This window comes from Bombus vancouverensis, chromosome 4, assembly GCF_051014615.1.
Source record: "Bombus vancouverensis nearcticus chromosome 4, iyBomVanc1_principal, whole genome shotgun sequence".
In the NCBI taxonomy this organism is placed as follows: Eukaryota; Metazoa; Arthropoda; class Insecta; order Hymenoptera; family Apidae; genus Bombus; species Bombus vancouverensis.
In genome coordinates this window covers 15568586-15596571 of record NC_134914.1, presented here as the reverse complement: position 1 = coordinate 15596571, position 27986 = coordinate 15568586, and the positions used below count along the sequence as shown (strand labels likewise).

General features: G+C 36.1%; 1 protein-coding gene across 3 annotated transcripts; it reads left to right on the top strand.

Moving 5' to 3' along the window:
* LOC117166702 (CYFIP-related Rac1 interactor B) lies at positions 1 to 27986 on the top strand. 3 transcript variants are annotated; one of them, XM_033350927.2, is made up of 7 exons: positions 1 to 576; positions 19639 to 19775; positions 19969 to 20193; positions 21669 to 22003; positions 23715 to 23794; positions 23918 to 24044; positions 24380 to 27986. In XM_033350927.2, exons 2-7 carry the CDS (start codon positions 19667 to 19669, stop codon positions 24515 to 24517), a joined length of 1014 nt encoding a protein of 337 aa, XP_033206818.1. In that variant the 5' UTR covers positions 1 to 576; positions 19639 to 19666; the 3' UTR covers positions 24518 to 27986. The 3 variants fall into 3 exon arrangements, with proteins under 3 accessions (XP_033206818.1, XP_033206819.1, XP_033206821.1); XM_033350928.2 differs by lacking the exon at positions 1 to 576 and adding an exon at positions 17001 to 17176; XM_033350930.2 differs by lacking the exon at positions 1 to 576 and adding an exon at positions 19207 to 19566.

Genomic DNA, 27986 nt, shown 5'->3' with positions numbered 1-27986 from the left:
TTGACAGTGTTATATCAACCTCCGGCCGAGCGCAGTCGGTGTGTTCTCTTCTTTCATAAATCTCACTTCTGGAACTCAAAAGAAAGAGAAACTTCCATCGAGAATTTTCCGACGAACTGTGATTCGCATATAGAGACATTCGTGTGGGGGACTCTTTACGACAGTCTGCAACAGTTTTGAAAGATAAATAGGAAAAACGATCGAGCGAATAAGGGAAAGGGGTAGAGGGAAATAAGGGAAGAACGAGAGGAACGTTAGTTCGTACCATTTTTTAGTTTCCTTCGTTTTTCTTTTTTCGCGAACTTGTTAGAAACTCCCAAGACGCATCGGTAAACAAGATAAAACAAACATCTAGTACCAGACACAAGGAAATCTGTATTGAGACATTCTACGAATTTGTGCTGCGTGTTTTGTGAGTGATAAAAGCTTATCGTCGCGCGGCAACCGGAGACCTTTTGGGTCAGCGCGAAAGAGGCGGATCGTTTTCCTTTTTGAAAAAGGCTCTTCTCTCCCGCCCAAGCCTGAAGAGGGTTACTTCTTCCTGGATAACCGGAAGTGGCTATTAACCAGACGAAGGTAGAACAATGTCGACACTCGAGAACATCTTCCCTTGAAGCCGCTATTCTCTCTCCCTTTCTCTCTCTCTCTCTCTCTCTCTCTCTCACACACACACACACACACACATACACACACACCCGCACGCACGCACGTTCTTCAAGATAATAATTCGGGCCCGTTGAGTCATGCTTTGCCTTCTTGCGCTTCAACGAAAGGTAAATAAACTTTCCTCTCTATTCTTTCCTTTTGGTTCGTTACGCATCTGAATATAGGGTCGTGCAGTTTTCGCGAGGATTCCTCGTTGCAAGACGCGCACCTCGCCAACGGTCATTACGTGCGGATTGAAGAAATTGCTGCAAATTGCGATAATCGCCGCGGATAATACCAGGGATTCGTCAAAGAAACCGTTTTCAGAGCGTGACGAGTATTTTTATACCTATTGTCGTATTTGTACTATCGTATTGTCCTTGCGTGGTTGGGCTAGAAATAGGGATAAATTTTGCAGTTGATACGGTAGAAGACTGGTTGGAAAATATTGCAAAAATTGGAAAATAATAATTGCAAAAGTAACGATTCTTTTAATTAATTTTGTCAGACTTTACGATAAGACTTTTAGAAAACGGATGAGACACTTAATTCTTTTACCCAAGTGAATTTTATCAATTAATACGGTAGTATTGATAAATGATATTACTCATATTGATAAAAGATAGAAGGGAAATAAAATATAATTTTTTCGTTGGAATTTTCGGCGAAACAGGAGGATCGAGGCAATTAAAAATTAATGAGAAATACCGTACAGGGAAAAATGGTATAAAATTATTGTACGAAGGTTTAACGTGTGATGGTGCGTCGAATCAAATATATGACAATGCAATTGAATATTTTGATGAACGCAGCTCAGATTTTTTCAAATATAAGTCATATTTGTTACAGTACCGACTAATTTTAAGATAAAATATTTTATTTTTTTAAATAAATTCAGATAAACTTGTTTACAGGTACATTCTAAGTATCTGTCAAGTTTAAAAATATCATTTATCTAGAAATTGTATCAATATACATCATATTCCTTCGATACTGTAACTTAGATCAACAATACTGATTGATAATTTTATCATTGCTATTGTATCATGTCTAGAAGAAATTACGAGTAATTGTATGTAACAGTGTGCACTTTATACATATTACCACATATTATGTCTAATGTACAAGAGTAAAGGGAGATAAACGTAATACGATTGAACATAACTACTAACAAAACGTGGCTCAATTAAATTATAAACTTGATCTTAAGTACGTTAAAGTAACACTAGAAGAGCTATGCAAATCACCTAATTCTCAGAAATTTCGCCTGAATTCAATTAACATACTGAAAATGGAATATTACATATATCATCGCGCTGGTGTTTTCTCAACTTATATTTCTAGCAAATACAAAAATTGTTTTATTAACGCTAACACGCTCAGTTAATCATCGACTGCAAATCAACGCAGTATGTTTGCCGTTTCGGAAATGATTGACAGATGCAAGGTCTCGTCATCTTGCCCACGATGCAAATTATTTCGTCATCTCTTGTCCATTGTTTTATGCTTTTGTATATGGAATACCTACACGTCGCGCATTGAGAAGCATAAATACTCGGACAGATACGAGCAATGTCGTTGATTCTGAGAAATATCTTTTCTTACACGCTAAACACCAATTTTTTTTCAACTTTATACAAATACATATTATAGCTGCTGTCTAGTAACCAAAACTAACGTAAGATAGAGATAAAAGCTACCGCTTAACTAATGTTTAAAATCGAATTTCCCTTCTACACCAAGACAGATCAATTTACTAATACACGCTTAATACCCACACGTATATTTTGCAAACGCTGTTGGATCACGCGATTCAGGCCATTGAAGAGGCGCGAAAGCATTAACAATCGATTTTCCGGCGCGAGACACGGTGAAAACGGGACGATGATTTGTTTGTTTTTTCGCTAAATTATGTATATATGAATTATTCTGTCGTCGGAAGTGCTCTTGTATCACGTGTACGATTCGTTTCCGCGTGGAAGTCAAGTGCGTATCAGGCCTCTCGAAGAGACAAGGACAGAGTCATTAATGCTCGATGGAGAACCGAGCGAGAGAGACAAAGATGAATCGAGAGGGTAAAAGAAAGAGAGAGAGAGAGAGAGAGAGAATCTCTACGCCAGATGCACGCGCGAGCGCTGTTTTCACGTTGAAAAATTTTTTATCAGCCGGACAAACGAAACCGCGAAACTCGAGGCGAGCGTAATAAATTCGCACGAGGCTGCAGACGGCTCAATTTCATACTAACGTCCTCCACGATGTCGATTTGCCAGACGACAAATCGTCGTTCAAGACGATTTCAAGACAGAACCTGGAGAATTTGAAATAGCGCGCTCGCGCGTACAACCGCGAGGAACCCGTGTTCTCCCGAACGGATTATCGTTAATTATTCTTAATTGCGAGTATACTCGCTTAATTTCTGCTTTTTCCGGATCATTTAAAACGTTAAACGCATTTACTTTGCCCTCTGTCCTTCTCTTTCGCTTCCCTTTCTCTCGTTCTCTTTCTATTTCCTTGTGCGCGCTGTCTTGAAATTCTGTTTTGGTTCGAACGCCGGAAGAAGGAAGCGTGCATCGAAGATCGCCTATGCGTTATTATTTCGAACCCTCTACGGAACTTTTTATTTTCTTCTTCGCCGAACTCGTTATCGTTAATTCCTTTTAATTGAAAATTCGTTCACGCACTCTCTACCTATCGTGTTGAATTTTGTCGACGATGTACTATCGTGTTTTCCTATCCGTGTTTTGCTTTATCCCATATTTTCTTAGTGCAATCATCATTAAATTTGTAATCGATCGAGCGCTTGCACGGGTTATTAACCACGAAAAAGGAAGAGAAAGGCGCGTAAGTTCACAAATTACTATTTAGATAGATAAACGATACATAGATAGAATACATAGATAAATGAAAATTATATTTCCTAGTACCTAAACAACAAGGTTTGATTTACCAATGAATAAGTGACAAATGTATTTTTATTGACCTATGCTACACTATTTTTATTAACCTATCTATATACGATAAATATGATAATGTTATGTAACAGCTTGCGTTTGTACCAGCAGTCATCACGTTATTTATATTATCTATCACGAAAATAAAAAAAAAAAAAATAAAGCAAACATTCTTAAAGTCACGCAAATGAAAATCATTACAACATACGTATCTTTTCCGGGTATAAGATTTCACTTAGTTAACTAATGTTTCGTAATAATGTTTAAATAACATGTTTAGTCTTACCAAATGAAATACGTGATTGAATTTTCTAAAGAAGAAAAAGTAGAGTTTACGAGCGTTTTGAGTAACTTCGATAAAAATGATTGCAATCAACTGTTTTTATACGACGAATTTTTATATCAACAGAGTGCTTAACACGGCCATAATTACGGTACTCGATACACTGCAAAAAGGCGTCAGGAAAGAAAGTAACAAGAGAAAAAAGGGCGATGAAAGCAAGGTTGCGTTTGGTGCAGAATCGTGCGCGATAAAATACGAACTTCTATAGGATACTTTTTTCAACGACGAACATCAAACGAGTATCGAACCCTGAGAGGGTCTTCGTTTCTTTTTCATCATGTTCTTTATGGATCCATGACCGGTGATACGTTATTAGATTATCGAGGCACGTTACTCGTAATCAGGACGCTCCTATCTGTCCTATCTGTCGACCAATTAACAAGTAGGTCATCCGCTCTTTTACGGGTACCGAAAATGGGAACCGAAAATGGGAACCGAAAGTGGGAAACCGTAAAATGGTAAACCGTAACCATTCACAAAAAAACCGAACGATTCTAGCGTTTTCCACATATTATTCAACTGGACGATAGTTTAATCTAGAGTGGCTGCGATACTTAAAATTACAAAAATGTATATGATAAAGTATACTACCCGTTATAGGGTAAGGTAGGGTTATTGTCCCTCAGCTAAGCTTCTACGCCTTAAAAAATTCAACCTTGTTTCATATTATGATACACCTTAATACAGTAACGGAAGAATGTGGAAATATTGTGTATTTTAAGTTGAGCAGGAAAAAGTGTCTGCAAGAACGAAAAAATGACTCGAATAATTTTATAATAGTTATTTGAGTCAATGAGAGGAAGGTTACTCGTAAATAACATGTAAATCTGCTTAGGTTCAATTCTTTCGTGTTCTATTTATAAAAATATGAATTTGCACAAACATGCACGATCTAAATGTTCCTATGCTGTTAAAAATAGTATTATTTTCTCACCGATCTCTACCAATTAGATACGAGTATAAGAAGAAAGGTATTGAATCTAAACTCTTGAAAAAATTGAACAAGGCATGATGATACATCGTCGCACAGATCATACTACATTTTTTCCACTCAATCGTTACGTTAATCATATTTATAGTTTAACTTTCAAGCACGAGTTCCTTACAAAGAACTGTATTCTTCATTTGTTGCCAATAAATCTTGTTCGTTGCGTCTCGATTCTAATTAAATCTTGTGATTCAGTATGCTGATTAAAAACGTTGAATCCTTTGTGGAAACAAGCAGTACTTGTAAGTTTAATTGTATATACATCGCTATAAATGGAATATTCCTGAAATGTTTATCGGTCGAGTAACGGAACCGGAGGAACAGTAAACCGCACGGAGTGCAAAGGAACCGAAAGAATTTCTATTAACGATTAACGAGGATTCAGAAGAATCGAACACAGGAGAAATTTGGTTAATGACGAATGTTAGCACACAATAGCTTCATGATCAAGACCGAATGAGATCTTTTCCCCGTATAAAATCAAGATATTTCTTATTAATTAAAGGTTGCAAATTATGTACGTACGAAATTGAAGATTAATTAGCGCAACATTGTAGAAATCGCCGTTATTCCATTGTTTTCTACGAATACGTACGAGCTAATCAAATTCTTTTCTTTAAAGTCACTGATAATTAGTTTATGTGGATATGTTTTAATCTTGAAGAAACTTGATCTTGTGCCAGTGGTATTTAATGAGCGATAATTCATTCGTCGTAATCATTCTGATTATAAAAACCTTTCGTCATTTCTTCGAATACATTTTACAAAAAATCTATAAAACAAATAACCTAAACCCTGACATTTACGGTAATACAGGTATTTGTGCGTTAATATCAAATTACTATATTACAATAAAAACAGACGTAGATCATAAAATTAAAATGCTACGAAGAAATCACTATGTGTCTTTTCGGGTTGAAAGGATCGTAATATTTTATAATAAAACTAGAACAAAGGAACAACAGGTAGGTACTGGGGAAAAAGCAACAATTTTGTTGCCCGGAGAGATGAATCTCGTTCGAATGGAATTGTCTCGCAGGCGAACGGTCGTGAATACAAATTTCCAGAAGTGGCAAAACTTTGGAGCTTGTTTGGTGTGTATACGTAGTTGGTCGAGTCTTCCTCAATTTGTAGTTACATCGAGACCCAAGCAGTGCATGCTAGAAATTGGTATTGATTCCGACTATATAATAGAGCCACACGGCAGTGTACTCATTTTCTGGCTAACTACGGAGAATTTCATCGATCGAATTCCATCGGGCTGTTGCTGTTCCAGGTAGAAATTGATTCGCCGAACGGTACCGCATGTCGATGCATTCCTGGTCAATACCCTTGACCCAATGGGGAATTTGGCGATTTTGGGGTCGCTAAATGCTATCTAAAATTGAACGATAGATCATCTACATAAATCTTACATCTACATAGATCTTCATACGGTAAAAATTAAAAATGTAAAAAATTTGTGGAAATTTCTATCAACTATTCCTTCGATTTGATTTTTTGATCTAAAGGTTGATTTTGTGCAGCTGTGTTTGTTTGAAAGTAATATTAAAATCTTGGTACCTCTACGTGTATAATAACGAGGGGAATATTATTAAGATGATAGAAATGCAACTTTAATGAACTTTAATCGAATGTAACGTTCATCTAATAAAGACTGTCTGAATGTATAAATATACAGTGTGTTCCATAGATTTCCATATAAATTTAACTATTATATTCTATAGTTGAAAATGATAGAGAAGTGTGTAGTTTCAGTAGAATATGACATGTACTGACATTAGCAGCAAATTATTATTTCCCTCAATTTCACATTTTTATCAAGATCTTTTAATAGATCATTTGTGGGTCTATTTTTATGTTTAATTTCTACGGATGCTCGTAGGATATCCTGCATGTTTAACTTATTATTTTAATTGAATTATTTATGAAGTCTGACCGGAAGCAATCAACTTATCAACTCGCTTTAGTACCTAAATTAGAAACAGAAAGATAACACAGCAAGATATTGTCAGCTTTTGCTACAATTTTTCTATATGGTAATTCGTTGAGACACGTAGCTCGCGAGTAATCTGTAACGTCGTGTATCAGACGCTTCGATTATAATTGTAAAGGAGGATATTTCGTATTCGTGCAAGGTAGATATTTCATTTAAATAATTGGATTCGTAGCTGAAATAAAAACGATCGAAACATCGGAATTCGCATGGTGGAACGTAATGAAATTCGTATCGTGTTGATAGAGGTGGTACTACTTTGTTTAAATACCGTAGACTCTTCAATATGGGTAACCATAGAAACAAGCATTAACATCCTTCTATGGGGTATCGCGTATAGGCGGATGTGGCGTGATCACGTGTGTGGAAAGTATTTACTTACATGCTATCGCACGTGTGTGCTTCGTACACCGTGACGTAATTCTGTTTATCGTAAGAAAATGAACATATAAAAACACGGGATGTCAGGAGTAAGGAGATACGTACTAAGTCACTGGATCGAAGTTAAAGTACAAAAAAAGAATTCATTGCGTACGTTGTATGCATAATATATATGCATATACCAATTATCACTAATCAACGCTGAAACAAAAACGCTCAAAATAAAATAGTAATTTTCGCAATGAAAGAAACCAATACGTACGTATGTATTTTATGATACGCATTTTGTGCTAAGAGATTATTTTTATCAGATCTTTTACCTTGAAAAATCATTGCATCGTACATGATTGAATTTAACTCGACACACGCTTTCATGTTGTATAAAAAAGTATTTTGCCCTTAGAGTGTATACTATCGATTATTTTATAAACAGGTAATAAGTACCATAGAATGTAAATATAATATTTCTGTCTATGTCAATAATTTTCCGATACATAACTGGTGCGATTAATTTTCTGTATAGGTGCTATAAATATTTTTCACTGACTTGGCGATATATGCTACGAATTTGAATATTTTCTGCCCAGACGACAGATGTCGATCGATCGCTGTCAACTAATCGCGATCGTTCTATAACGGTTCACTCCTTTTCTCTGTTTGCTTCATTTGTAATCAAGTGCACATATACGTATGTATGTAGAGAGGTTTGTCAAAGCAAACGTGCATACGAGCAGAGGGGAATTTTGCTCGGAGGTTTCCTGTCTTCGTCCGGGATATGACGATATCCCCCCTGCTTGGCCAGTGGCGTAAGCAACCATAAAAATATCCGTGGTACGTGCGATTTCTGATAAAAGCCATACTATTCAATGACAGATTATGTAACCATTGAAATTTTTTTAAAGAAATTTGCTTCCTTTAAAATATTTCAGATATAAAATATTTCTGCGATATATTAAATGTTTAATTTTTTTTTTTTTGGGTCCACCACATCATTCGATTAAACAATTTTACCATTTAGGAAAGTTTCGTATTGCAATTTGTTCCTAAACTAAAAAGTTATAGATTTCGAATTTTAATTGTATTATATAAATTTTTGCTGGTTACCTATAAAATTTCTAACGTCTTTCGATTCGTCTATTAAAATAGTTGTTAAAGGTGAATCGTGATTGTAATTATTTAAAAATTATTCAGCCTCAAATACTCGTGTAATACCGTAATCGGTACGTAACTGATACTTCACTGCTTACTTTCTATCTAAACGATTCATACTTTCTTCCTGAATGTTCAACCCATCCTCCATCGAGAGGAGAAACGCTCTGCTCCGAATCTGAATAATTAAAACGCTCTTACCAGGGTATCGCCCTTTCAGATATGTTTCACGTTCGCATGATTGTCATGTGATAGCTTACGGAAAATTAACGTACAGCGTGAGAGACTTTCACGTCTATCGTATTTTGCTTCTGCATCACGTAACCCAAGTACCGAGATACGAAACAGAAACTTAAACCTCGTTGAATCGATTACATGCATCCACTTATGAAGGAACGAAAAAAGAAAAAGAAAAGAAAGAAGAGTAGAATGCAAGAAGAGAAAAAAGGATAGATTAACCATTGAATCTTGAAATGATCTATGCATCTACGAGCACGACAGCCCTTTCTTCCCTTCGTCCCTTCTCTCGCTATACGAACACGTGCACTATCACACGTACGTTATTCATAGAGATATATGTATAGTAGAAATAGGAGTACCCAATGACAGCTCTCTCGCTAATTCTCTGTTGTGACAAAACCACCGACTCATTCTTTATCACTCCATCCTTTAGGATCTGAATCGTGATTACAGGAATCTGTTCCAAAAAATGGAGCATCTTGTCCGTGCTGAAAGCTATCTGACTCACGACTAGATTCATGATTTCATGGTCGAACGTTGGGCTTTAGTTTCTCGTCGAAAGAATGAGGTGTCAGATAATTAGTCTTTTGTTAAAGTTGAGTCATTTTAAACTACTCTCAAGAAGTAAATCTTGTTTAACAACTATGTGATATTCTATTATATGTATATCTATAACTATCTGAGAACCTGCACCATATGTATAATGTATAGAGTACAATACTATATTGGAATAGACGAAATAGAAAGTCTGGCTCTTTTAGACCGTCTCGTACGCGATGTTCTCGTTTTGGGAAAAGCAGGATCCCTGTTCCATATCGGTAATTCGTCCGTGAAACTTCTAATTTTAATGGAGCGATGGATTTGATGGAACTGTCGATCTCAACTTCCCACTGATACTAAGAGCAGCGGACAATCGCATTATATCAAATCGGTAAATAAAGTACACCCCTTCGAGTACTCCGAAACATTGTCAGATTGGATACTTTCGGATAAGATTGGAAATCCATAAACTACGTGTATAAAATTGCTTGGTTTATGACAGGATGTTCGATCAGGCCGCCAAACAAATTCAATTTAGAGATTCTGAAGCGGTTTGATGCTTTATAGGGCAAATAGGATGATGGAATTAATTTGATTAACTGACACACGATAATTGATTAATTGATCATGGTTGATCGATAAACTGCTATATGATATTTATTGGTAAAGTCAGAATGTTATTTTAGATGAATTTGTTCAATGTAGCTTTTAATTCTCTTCCTTTTCTTTCGTATGGGAAAACAAAGTTAAATTAATGATGGTATATGCATGATTTAGCGACATCTAATTTGACACGTTATTAATGCTCACATAGGAATTGCGGTATAATCCGAGGTTCGGTCATTTCCTCTTTCCACCGTTGCCGCTTTTAATTAATTTGCCTCGTTCTTAAGGAGGACAGGGCCACTGAACAATAATAGCCTCGCGTGCTCAAAGATTTCGTATGGTGCGTGCGGGTGCGAATGGTTTCTAAATCGTTTGAACTTTTTATTGTTATAAAATGTCCTCCATTACTTTAATGTTTAAGTTTCTTATTATAATATTAAGCTTCTATTTAAGTTGAAATTTTAGAGAACAAAACAAAGGGAGAAAATTAATCGATAAGAGTTTCTAGAAATTATTTATCTAATTTGAATGAGAAAAAGCAATTCTGTAGTTTAATATAAGAACATTCTTCGTTACGTTCGTAATTCGTATTTGTATTTTGTAAGAACTTTTGGGATAAGAATTTTGCAACGTACAAATTATTAGTACGTTATATCCTTCCAGATATCACAGACCACATACTTGCACGATACGACGTACTGGTTATGACATATCTATGGCCTAAAAAAATTTCCAACGATATTAGTTGGTTTAACGTTTCAGTGTCTTGATACGAATGAGTCAAACAGACCTTAACTCTACTCGTATGTAAGCAGCAGCAGAGTGATCAGTATCATAGGTCAATTAATTATTTTCTTTTAACACGATAGCGTCAACTCGTAATGTTGCAGAGACACACTTTTACAGATAATTTTTTTTAAGAAACTTGGAAAAACAAATTGAAATAAACAGCGACACGTTCGACAAAAATATGATGCATACCTCCTCATAATTCTTAAATGAGAAGAAGGTATCTACTTACGGAACACGCTCCTACAATTCAAATCCAACTAATATCGAACGAAATTAAATAATATGATTACATGCTCGCTTCATGCAATACGATTGCAGTTACTTATATTCCGATAGGGGATATGGAACTAATAATCAATATAAATAGATTGCCTGCCAGCACAATATTTCTACTAGATGTGTCGAAACAATTTCGTTGAACATGTATTTAATACTTTTATACAATTGAATAGATAGAAGACGTTATTGCATCGTACACGTTGAATGGTATCAGAGGGGATTAAATTGTTAATTAACGATTCCATTAACGTCACTTTAACGAACAAATTATACCTCGTTAAAAGAAAGCAACTGTTTCGATTCCACTCTACAACCCGCAAGCTCAAGGAGCTTCCACAAGCAAAAGTAGCACTGAACATCTTTCTTCCGAGCAGACAGGGAGACTTCTTTCTTGTATTCCATGCGCGCCACTTTCAGTGCCAGTTTCGACTTAATAGTCGCATAACTTTTTAAAGCGACGTGCTCGTCCCCGGTGGCCCTGATCCTTGCTGTGTTCCGCGATTAATTTGCTCAGGTTGTTAAGGAGGCCACCGAGCTATGCACGATATGGTTAGCCTGGTTTAGTGATTGGCCAGGAGTCGAGGAGACCAAGCGTGCGTTACCATATCGCGACGTGTCATGTCGCGGCGATGCGTCGTTGGTACGTGCGCTACTCGCCTGGTATTTAAGCCGCGTACGTACTTGCGCACACGTTTCCCTTATTAAGCACGCACGCCACTGCGTATCCCGACTCATCAGCCACTCGGCAATGAGTGGCGTGCTTACCTACGCGCTTAACATACACTACCAAGCTATTTCTTCGCGGTCTTACGATTAGTTATGCTACGCTTCGATTAAGAAGCGTCGTTAATACGACGACTGGATAGTTTCGAGCAAATTAGAGACCGACTATTTCCGTCAACTTAATAAAGTATAGTTTGAGTTAGGTTTATAGAGAAGTTGAATAACTTCAAATATTTTATTTTCATTTGATAGATTGTATAACGTTTGTTTAAGTCTACAGGGATTCTAAGAGGTGTATAGAAAATTTAACAACAGTAATTATATATTAATGGCCGCTCGTACACACACCAGCATTGCTTCGAAGCTGATATAAAAAAATAATATTAACGTTAATAGTTAATACTCATATGACCCCAGCGTAGCACCATCGGTTGTCATAGTATTTAACACTTTCGCTTTGAGAGATAATATAGAAATATGTGGCGACAGAATGTCGTTTTCATAAAATGTCAACCGAATATCATTTTGAACGAAGTTTAATCGATCTTTATACGAAATACCTTAAACTAAAAATGTTTCCAAATCGTTTTATCGACTGAAAATCCTGAATTATGCATTTAGATTATACGTTCATCCGATTATGCCATTAGTGTTACGCCGGGCCTCTCTGCCTGGCCCAGGTCACACACCGCGGGTCAGACGGACACCAGATGTCCGCTTTTCCGTACGGCGTACCCTCAATATCCTTAAGCACCCGTCATAAACCCGAGTCACTTGCCTGCTAAGGTCCTTCAAAACAAACAAACATCTATGTCCGAAGAATTTCTAAAGACTATTGTCTATCACGGCGGGACAAGGGAAAGTTAGTTTTCTCACGTGCGCTGCAACTTTCCTCCCACTAACCACTTTCTCTCGAGGGCGGTTAAGACCCTTCGGTTAACCAATTAACAGCGAAACCTGTTTCCCTCACTCTCTTAACTAACATCGGCACCAACAAATCCGATGGTCCCGCGCGCTAAACACACCCATCCTTAGCTTTCCTCCGACACAGCATCGTCACTCAACTTCACTTCTTCTACATCGTTGGAAAAGTCAACTACTAAGTATACGCTAATGCCCAGCGGGGCAGTCTAAGCATAACGCGAGAGTCGGTCTCGGTATTGTCGAGCATACATTTCCTCTCCTAAATATCTCATAGTGCTACGTCCACTAATACATTGAATCCACTTATAAGAGCCCTGCTCTAACGCACATATCTATCTTAGCTTCGTGCGACAAGTTGTTAATTATTTATTTCTCTACGTCAGTGTAATCTAAGTGCTGGAAACATATAATTTATAACTCTGTGAATCACAGTGTTATACAACCTCAATCACCCCTATTATCTCAACGGAAATCGGGGGATCGATCAATTCGTGGTGTCGATTGTTATAATCGTAACGGGGATTTACGAACCCCGTTGACGTCTCACCTTGCGATTACGTCTCTCCGCGATTGGTCGAAAAAACAATTAGTATAATGTGCAACCGGTAGCACGAAAAAGCGTTGGATATGTACTCCTACAGACCTGCTAGAAAAATCGAACCAGTTTATACCCTAGCTTCTTTCACTTTCTTCCATTCGATAAACCTGCTTATTAGACAACTCTGCGTCATACAGTTTATCCAGAGAACATTACGCGTGAAACGGACAAAAGCCGTTCTGGTGAGCAATTTCTTTTAATAAAGGCGAACTAGGAGTGGAAGAAAAAGACAGTACCAGTCATAAGTCGTGGTAACATTTGACGCATAAAATATCTGGCGGGTTACAAGTGTCTATACATGTACATACGTAAGTACGTGAGCACATAAGTAACTGGTAGCAGAGTCATCGTGATCATGGTTGTCGGTTTGCCTATCGTCGCAGCGACGAAAATTAAGGTTGACCGAAGGAAAGGGGAGCTCGAGAGGACCGTATGGAGGGTCATGGTGGGAGGTGGTGAGGGTCTCAATTGATTTGCTGGAATTGATGCACAAAAAGGCCTTTAATAGACGTCGATTATCTTCGCCCACGGTTTCCGACGATTATCCAATCGTGTACTTGAAAGAGGTGCAAAAATCACGACACCGCGACAATATTGGAACGATGCATCGCGGAAACTGACGATGGTCTAAACAGACACTAAATGTCTTGCACTTTAGGGACAAGCGAACAAAGAAGAATATGTACGTGGAATAACAACGTGATTCGATCGTTTCGGCAGAAATTTTGTCACGTAAATTAGGATGCTTGTTATTTACTACATAATTACGTATTCTGTTGAGAATTAGAGTGATATAAGTCAGTTTGTTGGTAATATCCATAAAATAGTATTTGGAATTTTGTAGTATCCAACGAACCCCAAGTAAAAAGCAATATAAATGCTAACGGATGGGCCATACACCCGTAGTTCTTAATTAAGGAAGGTGTACTTGACCATAGTCACCCACACCTGTGTGAATACCAAAACGTAGTATAAAAGGTAGTCGCTAGAGAGTTGTACAGAGAGTTGTAACGACAGTCGAAGAGAGTAGAGTTGTAAGAAGAGTCGAAGAGAATAGAGTTGTAAGAAGAGTCGAGGAGAGTAGAGTTGTAAGAAGAGTCGAAGAGAACAGTGTTGACATTGCGGAATCGAGAAGTGTTGTAAGACTTTTTCTTTTTGAAAGTGTCGTAAGTTGTTAATTGTTATTGTCAGTTAAAGCACATCACTGCATTAAGTTCATGTTAAATAACCATTGTTTCCTGTTTTATAATAAATAACTTAGAGAAAGAGAGAGAGAGAGAGAGAGAGAGAGAGAGAGAGACCAAACACCAGAGATAAGGTGTAAGATTTTTCTACTCTCTATAATTTATTATAATAAAAAGTTCGATATATTTTTTGTAATTACGATATAATAGCATGGCGAAGAGTGAAATTCTAATTTTTAGTTAACTATGAAACTAAACGAATGATAATTTTAGAAGTTGAAATATATGATTGAACTTGGATTCTCAAAAGCTTGACTTACATCTTGATGAATCTTAACGCATCGTATGCATATGCTGATTGACGTCGTTAAAATACGCGAGGGCATTAATTTAAAATACGCTATGCATATAATATCGATTTTATCAATATTTTTAAAAACTCGAAGACTTAGTAGTTAGTCTTGGGATTATAACGATAACATCGGTTGCTATGAGTAAATTGATTTTTAACCGAATAATAAAGATATTTCCCGAAATTCGTTTCAGACTTTGATAGAAATTAATAATTCTATCTACATCTTTGACCCGAATGAACAACTTAAACGAATATTTTATAATAATTTGATCAAAATTTATTTTTGTCAAAGGCTGCTTGAAAAAATCCATCTCGTGTAAAATAAATTTTTTAAATATCTGGTCAAAGGCACCTTAATTTCTTTCACGGTTTGTGTTGTGCATGGACAAATGGAAAGAAACACTTTGTGGTGCATACATTATTGTGGAACGCGGTCGTACTTTTGCGATACAGTGAGAGAAAACATTTGCAGATAAGACTCGCCCTATCACACGCATTTCAAGTAGTAAATGCACGTGAGGTTTGCGAAGCGTGGGGTGGTTTGTGTAATGTCAGCAACGATTATTGCTTTATCGAAAAAATGGTAGTGAAATCGCGACGGTTATCCACGTCGTTGGTTCTTCTTTCAGTATCCGATAGATCATACGAACTAATTCTCTCTTGACACGGAATTTCCTTGAAGCAAATAACGATCTTTCCACATCTTGTTTGAACGTGTCACGATGTATAACGATCTATAAGATTGGGTGATATGTAGTTGTTTAAATACGAGTTCCCGTTTATATCGTTGTTAAAGAGAAAAGATAGTAATATTCCTACTTTTTCTATAAAAATATGTTTATATTTTATTATTATTCTTTCATTTTAAAGATATAGTTCGATATAGTAGTGAAAAGGAACATTTTTAAAACTTTTCTACGATCATCGAATCGACAAATCATTTCTTAGAAATGCAAAACTTTCAAGGAAACTCTCTAAAAGAAGTTTAGTAACAAGTGAGACGAATATTCTTGTAGTTCATAAATGGCTTGCCATCTCAATGTCATTCGTTTACCCCACGAGCGTTAACCCATAAAGGTACTGACCCGAGAATTCTAGGCAAAGCTGTATAAACATTAACGCGATTGATTCTTGGTAAATCGGTCAGGCTATATTCATTGTCAGTCAGACGAGACGTAGATATTGTTCACCCTTTTGAGTCTCATCTTGACCGTCACTAGCAATCCGTTGGTCTACAGTCTACGATGAAAAAAGATGAGGATCGTACTCCCTCACAGATGAGTTGAGCACGACTTCTAGAGGACTTCTAAATTTATAAACGTATTTTATAAACGTACGTATTTATAAACGTACCGGCGTCGATAATCCGACAGTAAAGGCACGGGGAATTTCGACATGTTTGCAATTTACAATTTTAATGGGAAGAATCGAATGCTAGAAAAGATATATCGATCGATGTATATTTGAAAAATGTGGTGATACTTTAGACAAACGTCGGAAAAGATTCAAAAATAAACCTGTGCTTTGGAGATAATTTTGGAGATTAAAACAAGGATGTTCGATGCCTTAATTACTTCTAAATTTTATTTATTCATCGTCATATTCTTTTATTTATTAGGTAAACCCTCTTTGCATTCTTTCGCTTATTCGTGCACAGGTCGTATCTGAATTCTACATATTTGCGCATACGCTTGCACTCTACAGTGTAATGTAATTTTAAACGCATCAAAAATTAAAGCTGGCTTAAGTAAGTTCCGCCAAATTAAGCAATGAAAGATAAAAGATGTAGTAGATAACTTTTAAAGTTTCCACAATATTGACGTAAAATTACACGCGGTAGAAAAAAGACAGGAAATGTTCGATAATTTTAAACTTTCTATATTTTGAAACTAAATTAATTCGCTCCGATTTATAACAGCTTTTAAACTATTTACCAAATGTGCTGAGCACGAAAAGTCTGGCGTAATATCGATAAAAAATTCCATGATTATATATGAACTTCGATAATAGCTTTTGTCGATGTTAAACTATCCGTTACTGTAAATTACTTGTATCTAAAGACATAATTCTTCGCAAATTCTCAGCGAACCGATTATGTACCATTAAAAGATCATTCTTTCATTTAACATTTTTCTAAAGTTCTACAAATTTTGTCGATTATTAGAACAACAGAGAATTTCGAAATCCTTTGCGATTCTAAATAAGTGGTAAGCAGCGTCACCGTGAGGATGAACCGGTGAACTAACCTCATTGATTTTTCGCGCGAACGTGCCGCCGCCACTGTCGTTTACCAAATAAGGAGAGGGCTCGAACCGCGCCACTACACAACGCAACCCCTTACGAACAGCAACATGGCCGTCCGTTGAATGACAGTTGTTGCACTCGGTACGCGTACTTGTTGACCATCCCCAGGTTTCGACGTGCACCTGTCAGCGTCATGTATTCGCGTTTTCGAGCGCGATCACGCCGACTCTTCTTCACGGTGAGTTTCTGAAGGAAACTTTTTCACATATTAACAAAATCATCTTTCGTGTCACTAAATCGTTGTCATCCTCTTTTCGGCTTTCGAACAGGAGAATCTGCCGGTTCTTCCGACTATTTTATTATTTTTTGTCTGTTCGTACATTTGTGTGTATAGATATTTTTATTTCTTCGAGGATAGATTTTTCTTTGTGCTTTAATTCTAACCAGAACGCGTGCCACGAGGTGATTCAGTTAACGCGATGTCAGATGGTTCGAATGGTTTGTTTGTACGATTGATCGTGAGGGAATCGCTCCGTTCGGCCAAGAATCGTTTCGTTAGCCTACGATGGTACGAAAACGGAGATTATCGTATCCCTACTGTGATAACATTTTGCGATCCCGGATACGCTTCTGCGTCGAATCATCGGTGGAATTTTCAACGTAAACATTTATCGCATTTATGGCAGTTATCCTGGATTGCATCCGATACGCGATCGAGCCAGCACCGTGTTGGAAGAAACGGATAATACATAGCTTTACGATAGATTGCTTCTATGTAAATAGTTTTAATAGGAACGAATGGGAACTGATCTTGCGAAGGATCGCTGGCTAATTAGGTAGATCTAAGCGGCTCAACGTGACAAGAGAAGTTCGTTAACGAGACACACCGTTTTCTGCTAAAAATAACGGAGACATTCGCCGGTACGTTGGAATCTCTCCGTGCCCAATTTTAGATCTAGCAAACTCGATCGTTGTCCCCTCACGTGTGTGACAAGCATTCGTCGAGCGTTTCCAGCATTTGTCAGGGACTTTATCGTTACCATGTATCATTGATTACACGTTGCACGATAAAGGAACTTCTCATTCCATCATTCAAGTACGATTGCATTCCGCGAGTGAAACTTAATTGCCTTTTGCAAGGAAAGTTGATAAGGTTCTCTTGTTATGTCACGGAGAACTAACAAACCAGTTTCGCTGGTAATTTAAACTTATCTTTATCTAGCTCTTCGTTTCTAATTGCTTTTCATCCAAAACTCGAGTTTCTCTTCTACCACCGGAACAAATTTCTCCGCCTCTACTGGTGTTAATTTCTCTACGTTGAAACATCTTCAGTCCAGGAATTGAATACAAACGCAAAATTTTCTGCTATACCAACGAATCCTTTGAAATAAATGCTTCTAAAGTAAATACTTTTAACCTCAAGTAGCATCATCGCCAGAGAGTTTCGATTAATTTATTTAATATTAGAGCATTACGTTTTAATTAGTATTCTGTGTTTTACGCGATAAAGAACATAAACGGCGTTTAAATACATAATACGTATATTAATTCCGAATGCCTGAATAACGAGCAGAGAAGATTCTACAAGAGAAATGAAAATTAGAGATTTTTAACGAATACTCGCACGATAGGTGGTAGTCAATAAAGATTATAAATATTTTAACGGAAAGCAGATATTTATTAGCTTCTATATTGTACGAATTTTATTTTATTCTCCCAAAAAAATGCAACCTTTGGATTTCCATATCATTTTTCACACAATCTTTTACTCATTTCATTCCATACATATGTGTCTAATTTTTAATTCTATTACTGTCTACAGTATCAAGCAAACGTTTGGTATGAGACGCTAAATTTTAAAAGTTTTAAGATTAAATAAGCTAACCAGTATTTATTCCGAAATCTCATGATATTACCTATGACCCAACGAGGGTAAAAGTTGAGGGTGAAAATCAATCAAAGCTTACGGTGGTAAGTTGGCCTTGATACGCACGAGAGGCGTTAGTCCTTCAAATCTTTAGTCGTTCCAGGTAAGGTCAATACAGATTAACTCTATTAGTTGGAATTAACAGAAGGTTCATCCCTCGTTGACGAGTTCGCAGAACTCATTCGTTCTGCGTTCCCGATACGGACACGCGGCTTGCCTAATGTGCACTTACACGTACGTATATATGTACGTACAAGCACGCGTAGTTTGTCTGGAATTAACACTTCGACATGTACGCGCGGATCAGCGCAGTGATCGAGTCAGAAATTCAAATTCCGCTGTGACTCCGTGCAGTAACGACGCAAACTCGGAACGCCAGGCCAACTGTCTCACACTCTCTTCCACTCAGACTGTTTTTGATAGGTTTTGGCACTCGTTCGACCGTCCTTCTACCCTCGTGATATACCCATCAACCAGTTTTCCCAAGAGTGTTCTCGATTTTCGTGATATTCCAACTTTAGATAAACTTCGTATCATGGAGAAACTCTCACTAGAGTTTGATTAAACTTTGATTAGAGACCGATTTCAAAGCTCTACCATTTTTTTCCAGTTCTACGTGTAACTTTTTTGTAAGGATAAACGCGATAAGTTGTTTAAAAGGAGACTGAATAATTTGTTGGATAGATAAAAGCGAGTAGCAGGTTGTGATATTTCGTTTTAACGAGTTGTTAAATTTAAGGAGACTTTAATATGTGTGTTTTCATCTGTTACAGATGTCTTTCATTTTGTAAATAATACTGAATGAAAAGAAGTATCAGACTGAAGATGGGCAAGCTTTTGAGTCTTTTGGCTCGAGACGAGTCTACCTGTTGCACGCCTCAAAAGTACGATGTCTTTTTGGATTTCGAAAGTAAGTTCGACAAGCACACTCGAGCGGAAACGTTCCTTTCGATCGTAGTTCTTGCACGTTGAATTTGTCGTTTACAATGCTTTCCAACTTTTATTTGACAACGCAGAACGTTGCGCAATATCGTACTGTTTGACGTTTGTGAAGAAAGCTTGTTTTCAAAGACTAATAGTTGGCTCTTATCAAATTTTTTTAGATGCACAACCTTCTGAGATAGAGCGGGAGACCTTTGAAGCGGTGCAAAGGGTTCTGAAAAATTCAGAATCTATCTTAGAGGAGATTCAGTGCTACAAAGGGGCAGGGAAAGAAATCAGAGAGGCGATTTCGGCGCCCACGGAGGAATGTCAACGAAAAGCCTATCTGACTGTCGCCCCTCTGGTTGCGAAGCTCAAAAGATTCTATGAATTTTCATTGGAACTTGGTGAGTGTTAATCTCTCATATACATATTCCTTTAATCATTTCCTATATTTTGAAACGTCTTAGACCATTTTATAAAACCTCGTTTCATTAAGTGGAACGTTTATCGATATTATCAAAATTGATTGTTTAAAGTAGCACGATATATATACATATATATATGTAATAGTCAATAAATATTTAATAGTAAAACGCCAGTGGTGTCTTATGTCGTATCTTATATGATAAACAAGTAGAAGATTACGTAAGCATAAAGGTAAATTATTTCCGTATATATGTATATGTTATCGTGGGTAATTGAAAAATTGCGGATCCACAAGGCTACTGGCTGTGCGAGGGTACCTTAACGCAAGTTTATTCAAATAAATTCTCCTATGACACGATTAATTTTCCTCTCGAAGACTGACCATTATTCTTTCCGAAGCAAAAACTATCAGTTCCTTAAAAATCCGTGGTACAGGCCTGTCGCGTTTTTAAACGAATATTTATTTTTTGTATAGTTTCAATTACGATGTCATTCGCTGAAATTAAATAAGAACGTAAGAACCTAAATGTCGATACTGGTTCAGCAACGAATCGCCAGGGATTGTTGTTTAGCCTCAATGTAGCCTGAATATTCCGGTTCACACGGTGATTGGAAATCCAATATCGTTGCATCGGCACCAGCGAAACTCGCAACCGCTTATAAACTTTAGGGGCATTTATTGCCTTTATTTTGCATAACGTAGTAATAGTTATTCAAGTGGAAGTGAAAATGTTCGCCACGTCGTGAACTATTAATACCAGAAGCATATCATCTGGACAGAATCTTTCTTTCATAAACAAATCTGGAAACTCGGTAATAAAAAGGATAAGGTAAAGAGTTAAAACGAACTTCTTCGACATTTTTTGCTTACTGACCTTTATATTCCTTGAAATTTGAATATTTCTTCTTGTGCAGTTTGAAACTAGTATTTTGCATAACTTATTATTACGTAAGATTTTAGTCAGGTAAATTAAGAGCTAATAGTAAAAAGACGAATGCTTCATGCTGAAACGACAAGGCAATCATGTAACTTGCGATCAGCGAAAAAGTGATTTCACGTGAAAAAATAAATCTACAGCTTGGAATAAAAATTTTGTTTATCTAAGTGTCCCTCTTTTATTTCGAATATCATTTAAGAAAGAGGCAAGGTGATCTCAGTTTTTTATGGAAAGGAAGTTTCCTTATGCATTAATAAATTCTTAATTTTATTCCAACGAACCGTGTCTACGAACGACGTCAGCGAATTTATCTTTGTAATACTTTTTTTTATTTAACTAATAAAATCAGTTGAAACACCATGGCAACCGATTCATAGATAATTCTGCACACGCGTAGTAAACAGAAAAGAATTCTTAACCATCCGACGAAGTAGCAAAAAAAGGAAGAGAAGGAACAAATTGTTCGAGTTTAGGAACCGTAAGGCTCATCTTGCAACTGGTTTGATATTTTCCAGAAAAGGTAGTACCAAAGATCCTGGGTGAACTATGCTCTGGCAACCTCTCGCCGACCCAACATCTCGAGACTCAGCAGGCTTTGGTGAAACAGCTGGCAGAAATTCTGGAGTTTGTTTTGAAGTTCGATGAACACAAGATGAAGACTCCCGCTATTCAGAACGACTTCAGTTATTATCGAAGAACATTGACCAGAGCATCCCTGGCGCGGCAGGAAAACGCCGAGAAGGACCTCGTGGTTGGAAATGAACTCGCCAACCGAATGTCCTTGTTCTACGCCCACGCGACACCCATGCTTCGTGTTCTGAGTCACGCGACCATTACTTTCTTGATGGACGTAAGTGGTATTGTTTCTCCTTTTTGAACTCTCCCCTATCTATGCACCGTTTCTCGACAATTATCGACCCATCCGGACGCCAATCGATATTGATTGCCAAGAATTCCGATTGAATGGAATTAATAGAAACTAGTACTTTGTAATAGAAACGAAAAATATCGTTTCTCGTTTGTGAAAAAATCCTTTTGCTTATATTTCCTAAGAAGATACACGTTTTCCGACTTGTCATTCTTTCTTTCCAGTTTGGATGACTACTAGGATTTTGTGGTTTGACTAGAATAAACATTTTTGTATCTGAATGTCTGTTTCATAATATAATTACAGTATGTTTCGTTGCATATTTTTGACACTACGATAGTCAAATAAATAGAAACGACACAAACGAAGAAAACAATTTTGTAAAAGTAGAGGTAATCAAGTTTCATACCTTTTATGCGTAGAATTTTTCAGACGTAATAAAAGTTATTTAAATAGCTCTTTTATTCATTATGTCACGTAAATGTTTCCTGAAAAGAACTTGGCAAATTATAATGGGCAAAGGAAAAGTGCACATTCTGTGGAACGTTGTTTCAAGCAACAAGTAAAATTCTGACAATTTTCGCGAGCTTTATCGCCTTTGAATCATTTAACGTGCTTTAAAATCGACTTTGTTTCCGGGAGTAAACGAGCAAAAAGGTAACTTACAATAGAGAGAAGAGAAACGCGAAAGGTCTGTAGAATCTTGAAAATAAATTTACCTGCTTCGGCAACACTGAATAGGCGGTATTGTCGCAAAATCCATTCTTCAAGCACACGTGTGTACGCATAGAGTATATGTGTGTTTATATATATATATAGTTGGCTTTCTACTCTACGCAATACTAGACACTCTGCTTTATATCTTGCCTCGTAATTAATAATTAACTTTCCATTTTTCATCCCGTCTTCATTTTGGAGGAGGACAAAAGAACGTTGCGTTTCCTCGTCTAAATATTAAAACGGGGTAGCTTCGTTAACGGCACGAAACGCGCGGAGGGACAATGTACGAAGAAAATAGGTCGATATAAATAATGACAGGCACTGAAGCAGAAAATTAAAAGCTATTATTCCAAGTGATTCAGGGTAAAACAGTTCTCGGAACATTTACCCGCATAATGGATAACAGATTCATTCGCAATAAATCTGTAGATGTGTATTTTAATTGGTACCACAGAGGAAGTGGTTATTCGTTTTACGATATAGTAAGTACTATTAAATACTGTGTAAGCCTTCAGCTTACGAAGAAGCATTTTTCATACTGTGTAGTATATTATCGTGCGTAATTTGTTGACTCAGATATTCCTTTTGCTACGAAATTAAATAATTAATGCAAGCATAAAAGGATAGTGCAAGTTTCGTATGTGTATGTTTAACAAGACTGTTCCAAACAATTCTACGTTATGTCGATACAATAAGCCAGACAATAGGTACAAAACACACGATAGAAGTTTAGAATAATCGACGTACGATAGATCGATACGATTCGTATCCGCATTCGTATTGATAATATTACAATTCCTTGTTCACCTTAGACGATTATCGTTACAATAGCTGGTGGCAGCTGTAAGAAAGAATGACAGAAGTATCGAGAATAGAGCAGTATGATATACTATTGCCGTAATATTTATATTTTATTGTAATTTGTAGAAAATTTGTACTATATTAAATTTCAAATATTTCGTATTTGTTTCAGAACGAAGATGTAGCACGCGAAAACATCACCGAAACGCTTGGTACCATGGCCAAGGTTTGCCTGCGCATGTTAGAAAATCCGTAAGTAATGCATTGAACTGGCAGTCGAGTCGAAAGAACATTCACTTAGTTTAGAGGAAAAGATTTCTAAAGAAAAATAAAGAAACAACAACAGTTCCAGATGAGATATGTTATTGTTCTTAGGAATCTACTGGCGCAATTCCAACGGGAGGAAACTCAACTCTTTGTTCTGAGAGTGATGGTAGGGTTAGTGATCCTATATGATCACGTTCATCCCCAAGGTGCCTTTGTTAAGGGTTCGAATGTCGATGTAAGTATTAACGTTTATTGCTACGTGTATTGAAAAATGGATATATTTAATATTTCCCTGACGTCAGTTGATGGATCGACCTATTTTAAGAAATACTTTAAAAATATATGTAGCAAATACGTGATGAAAGGACAAAATATTCTAGATATTTATAGCCGAACAGAAATAACGTCGGGTTAGATTATATTTATAGGAATAAGAATCCTAGTATATCTATAATTATATTATTTATGATATTATTATACATATAATTTAAAGCTTTATATTGAATTTAAACACGAGATTCTTGGACACATACTTGTATGGTTTCCACTAAAAGTATATTATTCTTTCAGGTTAAAGGCTGTGTGAAGCTGTTGAAGGATCAACCACCCTGCAAAAGCGAGGGTCTTCTAAACGCTCTCCGTTATACTACCAAGCACCTGAACGAGGAGAACACACCAAAAAACATCAAGAACCTGCTAGCAGCATGATTACCGAAGCAACGTGGCTGCTGCATCAGAAGCTGAGACAGTTGGCTGCTGATATGTCAGAAGCTAAACGAGCGATGCCATTTATTTTGTGTAGCGTCACGAGGATATCGAAGATGATATCCTCGGCGACTCCACATGATCCAAGAGCAATCTCCTGTTTCCGATCGTGGCTGGGTGGTGGACCACTAAAAACGTGTCTTTCGTAACCGAGTCTATAGCTGCCCTAAAACTGCCGAATTCTACATACCTTCTGACAAAAAAAAAGATAAAAATAAAAAAAAAAATAAAAAAGTAAAAAAGACAGGTAGGGAAATCGTAGAAAGGCAAAAAGAAGAAAAAAAAAAAAATATCGAAACGACTGAACATTGGAGGAATTGCTAAACTCGTTCTTAAGCGATGCCTTTATCGCCGTTACGAGTGCGAAAACATCTAGGAATTATTATTATAATATTACTATCTCCCTCTCTATCTCTCACATACAGACACACAGACACACATGATACCTTGATTATTATCGATCATTATTATTATTGCGATTTTTGACGTTTATTCCAGTTATTATTGTCATCCGAAGTATTATTGCCCTGACTAACTTGTCACCACGTGTATTAACATTGTATTTGTCTTCCCGAATCAGGGAGGAAGGGATCGAGTTAATTAGAGCATATCAATAACATATATAGGATAATTTTCAATGATTGCAAACGATTCGCAGTGTTACAATGAGAGGTTTAAGAACGTTGTAAGATATTACACAGATCTTTACCAATTGTTTTCGTTGTTGAATGGTTGTCATCCGGGCGAAGAGACGATCAAAGAGAAATTGTTATAAATACTGGGACTGGATATCGATCATTGGAATCGAAAATCGGGAATGACTCATTATCTTGTCTTCTTAATGTCAATATATTTATTATAGATTTGTTTTATCTCTTTATTAATAGTTGAGACAAATGTACTTTCTTCTTTTAAATAGAATTTATGTTGCTGTATTTCCTCTCATTTTTTTCAGCTTTTTGTTCGTTTTTATATAATAGAGAATTAAGAACCAAAGATGTTGTTATGCTAACGTTTATATACCTATCATTGATTTTATTATAAATTTGTTATTGCAGTATTTCCGAGAAACACGTTATTTATACCGCCAGTGAAAAAAGTTATCGGTTGACGCGAATATATATACTTTGCCATGGGGAAAAATTGTCAATGTTCTCGCGACAAACAAATTCATATGTGAACGACATTGTTGTTGGCGCCGGCATCGCGTCGCACACTCTTTTTCTAAGTGCACATTTAAGAATTCTAAACGTACGTGACCGATCTACAGTGTAGGTTTTCTTGCATCAAGAATTTTACTATTTAGATATCCGATGTTATGAAATTATATTATTTAGTACGCTATCCGTTCTTAAAAGCTGTCTGGCGCGCTTTGTGAAATTATAGTAAAGTTACTATTAATTAAAACTAGTACGAAAAATGATTAAGAAGTACAACATTTTTCTATTTTCCAAGTGAATCGATGAATTTCTTGTCTTTTGCATTTGTCCAAGCTATTTAATAATTCGAACTTAAATTTAAAACAAGGTTCTTACAAATACCTATGATTGCACATTCCATTTTAGATTCTAAATTTAAAAAACAGGTGGACACGAGACGGCTTTTAAAAACGGAATTAGTTATAGTTTGAACTTTTTCAGTGATATTTATTATAATCTTGCGATTGTTGCTTTCATACGAATCTAATTACGGATACATTTTTTTACTTTTACTACATAATTCCGTCTTTTACATCTTTTGATACCGTTTTGCAAGACAGACTGATGACAAACTATTTTCCGTATAGCATTTCATGTAACTTATAAATTGCTTGTTGTAAGCTTGATTATCAAAAAATCGATTGATCGTTTTTAATTAACAGTATTCCCTTGTTTGTCTACCATTTAATGAATGTAATTTATATAACTTTATAGTGTGTAGTACATATACTTCTTCCTATGTAGACAAATTTTTTAACTATAATAACAAATAAGAGCAATAATTAGACTTGTGAATCTAGTTTTGCATCGAAATTTAAAATATTTTAGAATAAATTATAAGTAAAAATTCTTTAACTTAATTTTTAACTGATATTACTGAATGGCCACAACAGTTTGGGTTAGATTTAGTTCGGTTTAGATTATATTCAGATTACTTAATTGCAATTCGTATTTTATATCTTACACGATTGCACGTGTCATCGATGATCTTTATCAATTAAAACACAGAGTACGAAATCAAGTGCTTTAAAATGAAATAATTTAACCTAAACTGCTGTTTCGATCATTTTTCTAATATTCAACGATATTAGTTGAGAATTAGAATTGAAATAGAAAGAATACTCTATGTAAAATTATTCAATTTGCGCTGTTTTTATGCACAGTGTCAGGTAAAAGAAAGTTTAGAAGCGATAGAGTACGACAAATTACATTAATTTAATAAATGGAATTATATTTACGAAAGCGATGAATTGTCCATTGTATTTGGTAAATACAATAGATGACTGTTAACCAAATGATTAAAAGTGTCTAGTACAAAAAATAAACTTTCCTTTATATACGTCGCTGTATAAAGAAAGTAAAAACGTAATAGCAAATATTATACTTCCTCCTTCTAAATATGCAGATTATACTTGTACTCGTATGAGTGTCGCGTTTATCTTCCAGCGATTTTCTTAAAAATGATCAATCGATGTTCCATTTTCTTAATCACAGCACGAACGGAAAAAAAAGACGGTTGCAAGATTCCGACGTTTATCGTAAAATAAAGGAAATGTTACTAACGTAGTTATAGAAATATATTGATTTTTACAATCGCGTTAATGATCGATACTCAAAGGTTTGTTACGCTTTCCTCGATCCGAAAGTTTAGCTGCATCGTTTGTACAAAAAGGATCAACGAGGGAGCACGAAGGTTACATAAAAGAAATTTAATATAATAATACGAATATCTCGTGGAATACTACTTTCAGAGCGTAAAGAAAGCTAAATTCTACGTACAAGATAAAGATACCTGTGTGCGACTGAAAAATACAAACGTACGAACACATTTTTTTATAAATACAAATATTTGCATTTGCCTGTCGGTGAATTTGCTACGAATGTTAATTTAATCATGACTGTCTGAGAAGAAACGAAATTTATAATTCTATTGTACGCGCGTTTTCATGTAAATGTATCTTTATTTCAAGTAGAACGTGACGATATTTCTAGAAACGTCGTCAAATCTATTCTGATACAATAAGTTGAATTAAGCTTATGTTTATTCAATAGATACGTTATGCACAGAATTTCGGTTTCTCAGTGTATTTATGTTTAAGTGACATTCATGATCAATACCTTAAGATTATTGCGCTATATTATCTATTTACAAACATTGTTACTTGAAAATGAAATTGTAGAATCCCGAAAGTTAATAAAATACATTATATAAA

Excerpts from the sequence above, each read along its gene's own strand:
- LOC117166702 (XM_033350927.2), top strand. The coding sequence starts at position 19,667 with ATGAAAAGAAGTATCAGACTGAAGATGGGCAAGCTTTTGAGTCTTTTG. Across the intron at positions 19,776-19,968 it reads TGTCTTTTTGGATTTCGAAA|ATGCACAACCTTCTGAGATA; the intron begins GTAAGTTCGACA and ends AAATTTTTTTAG. Across the intron at positions 20,194-21,668 it reads TGAATTTTCATTGGAACTTG|AAAAGGTAGTACCAAAGATC; the intron begins GTGAGTGTTAAT and ends GATATTTTCCAG.